Source organism: Trichechus manatus, unplaced genomic scaffold, assembly GCF_000243295.1.
Source record: "Trichechus manatus latirostris isolate Lorelei unplaced genomic scaffold, TriManLat1.0 scaffold00215, whole genome shotgun sequence".
Taxonomy (NCBI): Eukaryota; Metazoa; Chordata; class Mammalia; order Sirenia; family Trichechidae; genus Trichechus; species Trichechus manatus.
The window spans coordinates 3,007,356-3,020,967 of record NW_004444151.1 but is presented as its reverse complement, the minus strand read 5'-3'; the positions used below and the strand labels follow the sequence as shown (position 1 = coordinate 3,020,967).

General features: G+C 43.1%; 1 protein-coding gene across 1 annotated transcript in view; it reads left to right on the top strand.

Moving 5' to 3' along the window:
- Positions 1-392: 392 nt before the first annotated feature.
- MCM3 (minichromosome maintenance complex component 3) overlaps positions 393-13,612 on the top strand; it is a 21,526-nt gene continuing 8,306 nt past the window's right edge. Inside the window, exons 1-12 of the mRNA XM_012559169.2 lie at positions 393-490; positions 1,553-1,665; positions 2,097-2,305; positions 3,179-3,309; positions 5,949-6,187; positions 6,671-6,776; positions 7,600-7,753; positions 8,108-8,239; positions 8,806-9,014; positions 11,433-11,607; positions 11,981-12,107; positions 12,934-13,084. Coding sequence (XP_012414623.1) covers positions 413-490; positions 1,553-1,665; positions 2,097-2,305; positions 3,179-3,309; positions 5,949-6,187; positions 6,671-6,776; positions 7,600-7,753; positions 8,108-8,239; positions 8,806-9,014; positions 11,433-11,607; positions 11,981-12,107; positions 12,934-13,084 — 1,824 coding nt within the window. The 5' untranslated portion in view covers positions 393-412. The remainder of the gene's footprint in view (positions 491-1,552; positions 1,666-2,096; positions 2,306-3,178; positions 3,310-5,948; positions 6,188-6,670; positions 6,777-7,599; positions 7,754-8,107; positions 8,240-8,805; positions 9,015-11,432; positions 11,608-11,980; positions 12,108-12,933; positions 13,085-13,612) is intronic.

The window sequence follows — 13,612 nt, the reverse complement described above, 5'->3', positions numbered from 1 at the left end:
TTCGGAAAAGAAGAGAAAACCACGACTCCCAGAATGCAGCGCTTCCCCACTTCCCAGAACGCCCTCTCTAGCAGTCCAATTACCAGGCTCCGTGACCCTCCTCTCGGCTCCATTGGTAGACTTTCCTTGCGGTGAGGACGGAGCCGGGTGGGGGAGAAACAAAGAGAGCCCGCCCCGGATGGCACTTTTCCCGCCAAGCGCGAGGCGGCGTACAGACAGCCTAAAGAAGGAGGAGCTCCCAATTCCTAGTGTAAATTCTAGCCAATTAGAATGTGCATTTGCGCGTAGAGTTCCCGCCCTTTCCTTCACGTAACCTTTGGTGGCGGGAAAAGTTCGGAAGTTTTCGCGCCGGGGCGGAGTCATTCAAGGCCCCTTCGAAAGACTCCTAGGAGGCAGTTCCGAGGCTGCAAGTATGGCTGGGACTGTGGTACTGGACGATGTGGAGCTGCGGGAGGCGCAGAGAGATTACCTCGACTTCTTGGATGACGAGGTGAGGGAGGCGCCGGGTCGCGAGACTCTGGCGCTTGGAGCCACTCGATATTGGGCGGCCGAAGGAGGACGCGCGTGATGCCGCTCCGTGCCGGAGCAGCGACATGGCCTGGCAGTAGGACCTTCAGACGCTGTGCCGTTGGCCGAGCAGGTCTGCTGGTCCGGAGCCTGCGGGCGCAGAACTCTTCCACCGCCATCTTGTAGTTTTTCTTGCAATGGAGTCAGTTGTTAACTGGTTTTCTGTAGGTGAGCCTTTAGAAAACTTTCTCCTAAATACAACTTATGGACGGGTCACGCGAAAGGCAACAGGTTCCCTTCAAGTGCAAACCAAAGGGCAAAGCCCAGCTTGGTCTTTTCGAAATCACTCCCGGCTCTCTTTTGGGAGAGGGTAGGATAGGTACTGTTGTAGGGAGGTGATATTTAGTAACTGACTTGCTACTGTTACAGGGGAAAGACTTCCTAATTTGGCTGCATTCTTTTCCAATACTGAATAAGATGCAGATAAAGGGGGTTTTGTATGCAACCCAAGACTAAAATGTTGATAAAGTACCTTGAAGTGTTGGTGATGCTGTATCTGTAATCAAATAGCTAAGCTCTCTTTTAGTCCAGATATGAGAATTCTTTCATATATATTACATACATATGTGATGAGGAAATAAAATACTTGTACATAACTTTTAAATGAAAAGGCATTTTAATACTAATAAATGTCTGTTTAGTTTACAGTTTAACAAGGTTTTATCTTTCTTGTAGACTTAATATGCGCTCTCTTTAATTCCCCACTAAAGATTGAGAAATGACAGCATACAGAAACATTTTAACAAGCTGTTGATGATAATAGAAATGATAAGTTGGATCATTATTCTTGAGGAAGTCATAATTCCTGCAGTATCGCCATAGGATATATTTAGAACCTGAGGCTAGAAAGTGAAAGTGTGGGAGAAATTGACAAATGGATACTTGGGGTTCAGTTCTGCCTTAGAAATAGACTTGTTTATCTTGCTGTGACAGCTGCCTCTGTTTAAAAACATCCTGTTTTTTTAATCTTGTGCCTGTTTTGCAGGAAGACCAGGGACTTTATCAAAGCAAAGTGCGGGAACTGATCAGTGACAACCAATACCGGCTGATTGTCAATGTGAATGATCTGCGCAGGAAAAATGAGAAGAGGGCTAACCGGTGAGAGGCAGAAGTTCCCAAAGGGGAGTCCTGGCTCTGAGTGAATCAGCTTCCCTCCCTGTTCCCCAGATTGGAATAGGCTTCCCAGGAGAGGACCCGAATCAGATATGATTGACCTAGAAGCCCTCATTGCTCTGCTGCTCTTTTGTTTGTTTTTCTTCCAAAAGTAGTTGGTGGACATTTCCTTCCAAGTGCCTCTTCTTCCAGTGTTTTAACTAGGTATCGTTCCTACATCTTTCATAAGTTAAGTTAAAGTTGACCCTCAGTTCTGATGGATTTTACTGAGTTTTGTAGGATGGTAGGAGAAAGTAGGAACTGGATTTTCACTCCTTGGCCTTGATGATCTAAGAATGTCCACTTTGGTTTGCAAGGTCAATTTTTTGGAATTTTGGTCTCTCTGCCTCACTATTTTTATTCTTGCTCATATGCAGCCTCCTGAACAATGCCTTTGAGGAACTGGTTGCCTTCCAGCGGGCCTTAAAGGATTTTGTGGCCTCCATTGATGCTACCTATGCCAAGCAGTATGAGGAGTTCTACATAGGACTGGAGGGCAGTTTTGGCTCTAAGCACGTTTCTCCACGAACTCTCACCTCCTGCTTCCTCAGTTGTGTAGTCTGTGTGGAGGGCATTATCACTAAATGTGAGTGGGTTAAAGGTGGAGACCAGGGGAATAAAAGCAGACAGACTTAGGGGGCTGAAAAAGCAGGAGAGGTGGACTAGAGCTGGGTAGTGTGTGGTTTTAGAAGGGTGAAGGATTGGAGTTATGGGGTGAACTGGGAGGAGCTCGGAGTGCACAATGATTAGAATAACCTTGACTGACGACCTGTGCTAGCAGAGTGATGGATTCTGCTGAGAGCTGGAGAAGAGCTTGGTTTCTGACAGTTGCCTCATTCCAACCCTGAACCCTTACTATTTCTTAGTAGGAATTAGTTGTACTTAAAATTTTACACGGATATGGTGATGTTTGGTACCCTGGTGGTGCAGTGGTTAAGTGTCCAGCTGTTAACCAAAATGTCGGCGGTTCCAATCCACCTTGGAAACCATATGGTGCAGTTCTACTCTGTCCTATAGGGTTGCTATGAGTCAGAGTCGACTTGACAGCAATGGGTATGGTTTGGTTTTATGGTGATGTTCTATATATAGATAAACAGATGAATAGCTGATAGGAGCCCCTGGGTGGTACAGATGGTTAACATGCTCAGCAGCTATCTGAAAGGTTGGAGGTTTGAGTCCACCCAGAAGCTACTTGGAATAAAGGCCTGGCAGTCTACTTCTGAAAGATCAGCCATTGAAACCCTGTGGAGCACAGTTCTACTCTGACACACACGGGATCACCCTAAGTCAGAATCGACTCCATGGCAACTGGTTTAGTTTTTGCTTGGTTTGTATTGAAATAGCTTAAACTAGTCGGAAGAAGACAGTATTCGGAGTCCTTGTAGGCTTGCCTGAATGTAAGTCCCTCTTCTATCACTAACAACTTGGGTGACTTTAAATGCACGTTTTTCATTCCTAGGCTCTCTAGTTCGACCCAAAGTTGTCCGCAGTGTCCACTATTGTCCTGCCACCAAGAAGACCATAGAGCGAAGTTATTCTGATCTCACCACCTTGGTGGCCTTTCCTTCCAGCTCTGTCTATCCCACTAAGGTGAGGGGAGTACAGTGGTTGGGCCTTGTTGGGGGCTGGCGTCAAAGATGTCTGTTTTCATGCAAGTAATTGGGTAATGTCTGAAGTGTTTCTTCTAGAAGTAGGTAGGTTGAAAAATTAGAATCCATGGGAAAGACTGGCTGCTGGCCAGAGTTTAGTATGGAAAGTTTACAGTTTTTTGTTTTTAAAAAAAGTGTGTATATTAACTTTAGAAAATTTGGAATATTATAGAAAAGTTGAAAAAGGAAAAAGTCATCCAATTTGCATAGATCTTTTAACAAGGTTATAATCAAATGTATAGTTTTATAACCTGCATTTTAAATGGAACATGGAAAAATACTTAAGCTATAATAGTACTATGTAATCTTTCCAAATATTATTTTACTGTGTATGGTATTCCAGCAAAGAAAATAATCAGCAATTTATTTAGCCAGTTTTCTGCTGAATATTTAGGGTGTGGAAAGCCCATAATTCTTTTTTTTTTAAATTGTGTTTTCGGTGAAACTTTTACACAGCAAATTAGGTTCCCATTTAACAATTTCTATACAAATTGTTCAGTGATATTAGTTATATTTTTCATGATGTGTCAACATTCTCATTATTTCCATTCTGGTTCCGTTTTCAGTAATCTAGTTTCCCTACCCCCTTTCTGTCTCATCTTTGCTTTACAGTGAATGTTGACCATTTGGTCTCACACAGATGATTTTTTAAGGGGGCGTAGCACTCATTGTTGAGATTCTTTATTTTGTGAGCCAATCTGTTATTTAGCTGAAAGGTGACCTCTGGGAGTAGTTTCGGTTCAAAGTTTAAAGAGTATCTCAGTGCGATAGTCTCTGGGGGTCCTCTAGTCTCAACTGGTCCAGTAAATCTGGACTTTTTAAGAATTTGAGTTCTGTTCAACATTTTTCTCCCATTCTATCAGGATCCATTTATTGTGGCCCTGATCAGAACAGAGAGCCAATAATTCTTGAAGTTGGTTTTAGGAGCAGTTTGCTGGATTTGGGAGAAAGCTGACATAGAAAAAGGTTTTGTTTTTGAGAGTTTAGATTGATTTAAATTGAGCAAGATGCAAGGTCTTTTTGTTGTTAGGTGCTGTTGAGTCAGTTTCAATTCATAGCAAACCCATGTGATAGAACTGCCTTATAGGATTTTCTTGGCTGTAATCTTTATGGAAGATAAAGGTCTTTCTCTCATGGAGCTCCTGGGTAGGTTCGAACTGCCAACATTTTGGTTAGCAGCTGAGCGCTTAACCATTTGTCCCACTAGGACTCTTCCTTACTTGAGGGGAAAAAAAAGATGATTAGTATTGATCACCCGATGTCTGAACTCATCCTATCGAAGAACGCCTCCCCCAACCCCTCCGTTAAATTTTAATTGAGAGCTGTTTGTATCCAAAGCATTGCTAGGCACTTTGTAGAACACGGTTTTCTGACAGAGGAACCTAACATAGAACTTCTCCAGGAACCCACAGTTTTTGGCTGAGGGGGGAGTTCTCTTTTTCTGCATATCACTGTGGCCAAGCTTCTTTGCTTCAGACCTGAAATACAATGGATCAGGTCTCCTGGAGGTGGTTTAGCGTGGTGCTTATGGACCTGGGCTTCGGAGTAACGTCTGTTTCAAGTCCTGGCTCTGCTGCTTATTGTGTGACCTGGGGGAACTTGTGTAACGTCTCCTGGCCTCAGTTTCCTTACCTGTATAATGTGAACAATACCTGCTTTACAGAGTTGTGATGTTGCAGGAAAAAATTTCATGAAATTATAGTATAGTGTGTGACACATAGTAAGCACTCAGTAAGTGATATCTCTTGTATGTGTGTTTTTTTTTTTAGAAAAGTCAAATGGCAGGGAAGTAAAACTTAAAAGTTTTTATTGAAGTTTAATAGACATACAGGATAGCTCACATAAATGTACAGTTGATGAATTTTCACAAGCTGAGTATACTTGTATAATCTTCATCCAGACCAGGAAGTAGACCCTTTCTGGTACTCAGAAGACCCTCTCAAGCCCTCATACTACCCAAGGGTAGCCACTGTCTTGGCTTCAAATAGCACAGGATAATTTTACCTGCTTTTATACTTTATCTAAATACTCTTTTTTGTTGAGCTTCTTTTGTTCAACATCATGTTTGTGAAATTTACCCTTGATGTGTATAGGTGTATATCATACATTTTCATTGCTGTGTAGTAATTCCTTTGTATGACTACCACATTTGTTTAACCATTCTGCTATTGACAGTATTTGGATACTTCCTAATTTTTGGCTATTAGAAATCATGCTGCTAGGAACATTTCAGTTATTTTGGTGGCTTTTGGTGAACATTTCTGTTGGCTATTACCTAGGAGTGGAAATACTGCATCATAGTGTAGGGGATGTAAGAATCTTAATTTAGATGCTAATCTAGTTTGTGGTATTACAGCTGTGGTCCCTTCAGACTATGCTTTGCTCCTTCCATTAGACGGTTAGCCGTTAGAACAGGTATGAATGGAAAAAGCTGGAGAAGGTATTCAATTACTTTTTTTAATTCCTGGATGCTGAAATCTCATTAAGTCATCTCCAGATTGTATTTGTTTCCCACAACGGAGGAGTGTGGCATTCCTAAGATGGAGCTGCGGTAACTACTTTTTCTGTGCCTTTCTCCAGGATGAAGAGAACAATCCCCTTGAGACAGAATATGGCCTTTCTGTCTACAAGGACCACCAGACCATTACCATCCAGGAGATGCCAGAGAAGGCCCCAGCCGGCCAGCTTCCTCGCTCTGTGGATGTCATTCTAGATGATGATTTGGTGGATAAAGTGAAGCCTGGTGACCGAGTCCAGGTGGTGGGAACTTACCGCTGCCTTCCTGGAAAGAAGGGAGGCTATACCTCAGGGACCTTCAGGTAAAGGGTCAGCCATCGAGTGTTAGGAGTGCTCCTGGCAGCTTTAATTCCGGGTAGTATTCTTTTCTTCAGTTTGCCATGTTCCAGAGTGTTGTATCTAATAGATGGGGTACTGTACCTGTCTGTGAGGTGGGATACCTCTTTTCTGTCAGATAAAGCTAGGGATGCTATCTTATGCCAGAAGTGTGAGTTACTGGTTACACGGTCACAGCGTCATAGTAAATGGGAATTTCCATACACACTTCTGTCTGAAACTTGATGGGTCAGCAGGAGATAGATGAATTCCAGAGGTGAGGTGTGATTAGCATATTTGGGTCACTGACTGATAGAGAATCAGTTACTGAATTCAGAACAGTGCTTTCTTTTTTTTTCTTATTTGCTATTCTAGATTAGTCTAAAAAGGTTTGCTGCTGCTGGAGTACTAGCTACTGATGTTAGGAACTGAAAATAGCAGGCTTTCTCTAATTCTCCTCTTTGTCCCAGGACTGTCCTGATTGCCTGTAATGTGAAGCAAATGAGCAAGGATGTTCAGCCTTCATTCTCTGAGGATATACCCAAGATCAAGAAGTTCAGCAAAACCCGTTCCAAGGTCCGGGCATCCTTTTGGGATAGCATTGTACCTTGAAATTAGAGATTTGAAGGTGGGGAAGGATTTGTAAGGGTTGTGTTTGGGTGCATGACCATCTTTTGTACTGTCAGGAGGAAGGTCAGGTTTTTTTTTTCTGAAGTATTTGATGCTTCCTTCTTCCAGTTTTGTCCCATAAAACAAGTGAAAGGGTGTTTTTGTTTTTTAAATATTTCTGTTGTATTACCTGCTAGGCTGCTAAGTAGACCTAATGCAAATATTAGAGTAGTTGTTAGAATAGCAATATACCAATGAGTCTATTTATTACTCAAGACATTAGTGATGTATTATTCAATATAATGTATGATATTTGTTATGAAATATATTAACTATAATGTATGTATTTTGTACATTCACAGTCATTTATTTGCTTTGGAGCTATAAAATACTATTTTTGTTATAGCCTTCCAGTTACGTTTTTCCTGTCTTTTAAAAAATAAAAGATAGGATGTCACATTTAGAATTGAACAATGTATGAATAAGTGATAAAGGTTAATGCTGAAGCACAATACTCATTAAGCCTCAAATGTTTTGAACCTGGCAACAATTTTTTTTTCTTAAAGATTAAACCTCTAAGCAAGTTTTACTATCCAGTCTGCCTCTTCTTTCTGTTCCGTGAATGGTCTGGTCAATGTCATTTATCTTAGAGCAGAATCTTCTGTAATAGGAACTGTCTGTATTTATGTATTTCTTCAAACATATTTTGTAGACTAAAGTATAAAGTGGGAGCTTAGCAAAACCCCTTTGAAACTCATTAGGTTTTTCACTCACTTGGTTATTCCTCTAGGATATCTTTGACCAGCTGGCCAGGTCACTGGCCCCTAGTATTCATGGGCATGAGTATGTCAAGAAGGCAATCCTTTGCTTGCTCTTGGGAGGGGTAGAACGAGACCTAGAAAATGGCAGCCATATCCGTGGGGACATCAATATTCTTCTAATAGGTATGATGCTGGAGATTTGCTTTGAAGTATGTCTTACCTTGTGGAGTGCGGTTGTGGGGATCTATAACCTGTAAGATTGTGTATTTATTTGGCAGTATTTCTGTTCCATTGAAGGGCAAAAGGCTAAGAAAAATATTTTTTTATTATCATTTCTGCATTTTCTGATTTATAATATCTAAAATGTATTCTTCTATAAATGGTAAAGGGAAAAGTAGAGGAAATAATATTAACAACCAGTTATTAAATGTCTTTGATAGAGCTGTGCTAGAAAAGCAGAACTTGCTGGGGGTGGGGGGAGTTAGGTATCATCTCTCAATTTCCCAGAGAGTCACCACTGCCTCCACCCAATTCTAGGAGACCCATCGGTTGCCAAGTCTCAGCTTCTGCGGTATGTCCTTTGCACTGCACCCCGGGCTATCCCCACCACTGGCCGGGGCTCCTCTGGAGTGGGCTTGACAGCTGCTGTCACCACAGACCAGGAGACAGGTAAGAGTGTAAGAGCCCTTAGCAAAGGTCCAACAGTGAGATTGAGCAGTTTTTGAGCTTGCTCTAGGCACTGACTAAGGTTGGGAAGATACAGTTGAGAGGTTAGTTGGGGCCTGATTGATTGATCCTGAGTATCCAGCAATAGTGGGTGAATTTACATTCTTTGGCGTGGCCCTCTATTGACAAGAATGTCTCCTAAAAGGAGATTTGAAAGAGTTTTGAAGGCGAAGCCTTGGCAAATTAGTAAAATAAAAATGAAGATTATCCTATTTTATGAATTAGAGGCAGGAATTTGAAGACCAGTGGAAAGGTTAAAGAGAAAATCGAAAAAGGAAGTGTGTGGGAGACCAGTTGCTTAGGAGTCAAAGTGGGATAAGGAGACATTGTGTAGGCTGGAGCAAAAAGGTGGCCCACTCGGGGTTTCCTCTGAATCTCTAAGAGCTGACACCTTTTCAGTACATTCTCATGTGCTACAGTGAGAGATGCCTAGGAAGGAGACAGAAATCCCTCCCCGTGTCCCCTACAATCTAGACCTTAGCACACGTGTTTACTGCCCCACTGCACAGGGGAGCGCCGTCTGGAAGCGGGGGCCATGGTCCTGGCCGACCGAGGTGTGGTTTGCATCGATGAATTTGACAAGATGTCTGACATGGACCGCACAGCCATCCACGAAGTGATGGAGCAGGGTCGAGTCACCATCGCCAAGGCTGGCATCCACGCTCGGCTGAATGCCCGCTGCAGTGTTTTGGCAGCTGCCAACCCCGTCTATGGCAGGGTGAGTGGAATCAGGCACTTAACCGTTGTCTCACCTTCATTTGGCTTTTCTGAATGACTGGGCCAAAAAATCTATTCTGCGTGACCCAGGGGAGTGAAAGGCCAAAGACTGAGCTTATCATCTTGTTATTGTCCTTGGTTTAGAACCACTGACCTTTTGGTTTGCAGCTGAGCACTTAACCACTGAACCACCAGGACTCCTATTAAATAATACTTTTAAATGATTTATAGTTATCAACTCCTTTTATCCCCACAGTAACCCTGCGAGTTAGATAAAATTATTATCTTCATTTTACAAAATAGAAAAGGGAAAGATTAACTTGATCAAGCTAGAAAATGGCGGCCTGATTTTGAATCCAGAGTCCATGCTGTGCTGTGGCCATTTATAATCTCACAGTGTATGGGAGTACCTGTTTTTGGTGGCACTTCTTAACCATACAGATGCCTGGGCCCCGGCCCAAAGCTTTGAATCCAAATCTCTGGGTTGGGCCTCTTGGTAGCTGTGGTTCAAAAAGGCTTCACGGGTGGATTCTGATGTACAGCCTGGTTTGAGAACCATAGGTTTATAAATTGATATTAATTGTGTTTACATCATTCTGAAGAATGCTACTGGGAAATGTAGGGAGAAAGTGGCAGGCCCTGGAATGGGAACACGTTGAAAATTATTATTAATACTGCCCGTAAGATTGTTAGGCCCTCTGACTGTGAAGGGTATGTGGGTGGGCAGGCACCAACCTGATAAGCCCAGAATTGAAAGAGATCAGGGATTCCTGATTCCCAGGGAAAAACTCCACTGATGCCCAAGCATTATGGTTTATAGATCACTGACCATTTTTGTTGAGATTTTATTCATTATCTTTTTTTTTTTCCCCCAGTAATGTCAAGTTTTTTTTAATATACTTTAGATGAAGGTTTATAGAACAAATTAGCTTCTCATTGAACAGTTAGTACACATATTGTTTTGTGACATTGGTTACCAGCCCCACAACATGTCAACACTCTCCCCTTCTCGACCTTGGGTACCCATTTACCAGCTTTCCTGTCCCCTCCTGCCTTCTCATCCTTGACCCTGGGCTGGTATACCCTTTTAATCTCATTTTATTTTATGGGCCTGTCTAATCTTTGGCTGAAGGGTGAACCTCAGGAGTAATTTCATTACTGAGCTAAAAGGGCGTCCGGGGGCCATGCTCTCAGGGCTTCTCCAGTTTCTGTTAGGTCAGTAAGTGTGGCCTTTTTTTGTGTTACTCATTGCCTTCTAAGTAAGGGACCCCAAAGTTCCCAGGTGCTTCTGTTTCATCCTGCTTGTCTTATCTTTATAACAGGTAGGGGAGAGGGAATGGTCTCCAGGGTTGATCTTGCCTTGGGAATGAGAGCAGAATAGAGGATTGAGGAGGAGGGGGCTGGTTTTTAGACCCACACTCAGCTTGTTAGAGGTGCTTGAGCAAATAGTGGGGCTCTGTTTGCTTGGAATCTCTGGGTAGTGCAAACAGTAAAGCACTAAACTATTAACAGGGCTCCAGACTGGTTCAAACCAGTTCAGTCATGGCCAACAAAGTGAAATCAGAACAGACCCGAATTTTTAAAATTTAGATGATCTGGACCCATAACTGGAACGGGAAAAGTTATGAGTCAAAGCCATGAAACGGGAAACTTGAAAGAGGTGTAGTGAGCCCTTTCAGGAGCCTGATGCATGAGATTAGATTATTGGCAGGACTGAGGAGAGCGACACACATTCAAAGCGGTGCAGCTGGCCACCATCTTTGAGTGGGACACCGTGATTTCCTAGTCTGCACCAAATCTGATGGGTTGCTATGCAGCATGTACGCTGCCCTTGTTTTCTAAGAGGGTGATTAAGCAGAGCTTTGACTCATAATTTTTCCCGTTATGGTTCTGGTTCACTCAAATTTTAAAAATTCGGGTCCGTTCCAGTGTCACTTCCTTGGCCATGATTGAACCGGGACCAACTAGTTTGAAGCTGTGACTATTAACCAAAAGTTGTTGTTTGAACTTACCCAGAGACACCTCAGAAGAAAGGCCTGGTGATCTGCTTCTGAAAGGTCATAGCCTTGAAAACTCTATGGTTTTCTGCATACATGGGGTCTCCATAAGTCAGAATTGACTTGATGCCAATCGGTTTGGTTTCGGTTTTATTTGCTTGGAAGAAATGAAGTGGGATTTGAGTTAGCTCAGGTCACCTGGGCTTCAGTTAGAGAAGGGTTGCAGGTAGCAAGAGATAATATTTAGTATTTCAATGGCTGTAGCAACTAACAACAGCAACAGCAGTATCTTTCTATGGCTTTTTATCTGTTTTGTTTTTTAAGGTCTAGCCTTGCATTCTTACTTCCGTAATCAACCTAGCCTCCCTGTCCTTTCTTCCTGTTGATGACACCTCCACTTTCCTTTTTCTTATGTTCCCCAGTATGATCAGTACAAGACACCTATGGAGAACATTGGGCTGCAGGACTCACTGCTGTCCCGGTTTGACTTGCTCTTCATCATGCTGGATCAGATGGACTCTGAGCAGGATCGGGAGATCTCAGACCACGTCCTTAGGATGCACCGCTACAGGGCACCCGGGGAGCAGGATGGCGATGGTGAGGCCATGAGAACAGTAAGAGTGACTAGTGGAAGTTATCTCAGGCCCAGTACAGGCGGTGGTGGGTGTTTCAGTGTCTTGGTAGAGGCCGAAGATGCCCTAGCCTGCTTAGCCACCTCCCTTCTTGCTCAGTGGAGGTTGTCCTAAGGTGTGTCTTTTGTCCACTCTTGGATCTGGGAACACTCTTGAGCTTATGGGGCCAGGTTGTTTCATCTCTCTTATTGTGAGTGGGTTCCATATGTCTGTTTTCCTTCTGATTCCTTGCTTTGTGAGTCTTGCCTGTCTTTCTAACCTTCCTGGGCTATAGAAAAAGCAAGTTCACTTGAGCTAAGCTCTTCTTACTCCTCTTTCTCCCAACTTGGGTTTTCCAGCTATGCCCTTGGGTAGTGTTGTGGATATTCTGGCCACAGATGATCCCAACTTTAACCAGGAGGACCAGCAGGACACCCAGATATATGACAAGCATGACAACCTTCTGCATGGGACCAAGAAGAAAAAGTGAGCATTCCTCATACCTTTTTCCCTCTAGGGAACCCAAGATTTGTGTCATATTAGAATATGTGAATATCTGAGCTCAGTTAGGGCATTGTGCTGCCTTGGCCAAGGTCAGACTTGAATTTTGTAAACTTGTGTACCTGTTTTCTTCTTTTCTGGATCTATAGATATACCCTTTATCCAGGCCAGTTGCCTTATGATGGGTTATGTGTGATTCACCTCAGATCATTCCTAAAACAGAAGGCTTTGATAATGTGCCTTACTGATGGTGGATGTGTGATGTCACCTTCATATGTGAAGGTTGCATATGTCATGTAACCATTTGTGCTGAGTTTATGGGAAAGGACCAATAGATAGCCAGCACTGGAAGATTTGCAAATGGGTTTGGATAAAAGAGACTGTAGTCAGGTGTTCAAAGCATGGAATGTGATCTCCTATACCTCTATTTTCGGTCAAGATTTTCAATTTTCAAAACTGTTTAAGAATATAGAATTTGGAGTCAGAAAACCATTGAGTCCACTTAGCTTCTTTGATTGGTTAGTAGCCGAGTTCTTAACCACTGCACCACCACTTAGCTTCTTTGAGTCATAGTTTTCTCATCTGTAAAATCGGGCAAGTAATACCTAACCTACCTACCTCATAAGGTGGTAAGAATTATATAAGAATACGTGAAATGGTCTTGTAAATATAAATGGCAGTTGTGATAATGGGCTCTAGACCTGGCCTCTGCTCTGCCACTTGACCTTGACTCTGAGGAGAGGCACAGCCACGACCCAGGTGGTTGGTGAGCTGTGGCATGGCAGTGGGACTCAACTCTGTGCGGGTCCAGGGAGAAGATGGTGAGTGCGGCTTTCATGAAGAAGTACATCCACGTGGCCAAACTGGTCAAGCCCGTCCTGACACAGGAGTCGGCGGCCTACATTGCAGAAGAGTACTCACGCCTACGCAGCCAAGACAGCATGAGCTCGGACACTGCCAGGGTGAGTACCCTATACAGGGAAGATGGACTTGGGAGTCCCTTAGGTGTGTGGTTGGGAAGTGGTCACTGCTATCTGAGCGCCAGGTTTTTTTTTGTTGTTGCCTTTTTACTTTCTTGTTTTTAAATTGTGCTTTAGATGAAGGTTTATAGAACAAACTAGCTTCTCATTATAATATTAGTACACATATTGTTTTATGACATTGATTAACAACCCTATGACATATCAACACCCTTCTCGACCTTGGGTTCCCTACTACCAGCTTTCCTGTCCCCTCCTGCCTTCTAGTTCTTGCCCCTGAGCTGTTGTGCCTCTTTGGTCTTGTTTTGTTTTATGGGCCTGTCTAATCTTTGGCTTAAGGATGAACCTCAGGAGTGACTTCATTACTGAGCTAAAAGGGTGTCTGGGGGCCATATTCTCGGGGTTTCTCCAGTCTTTGTCAGGCCAGTAAGTCTGGTCTTTTTTTGTGAGTTAGAATTTTGTTCTACATTTTTCTCCAGCTCTGTCTGGGACCCTCTATTGTGATCCCTG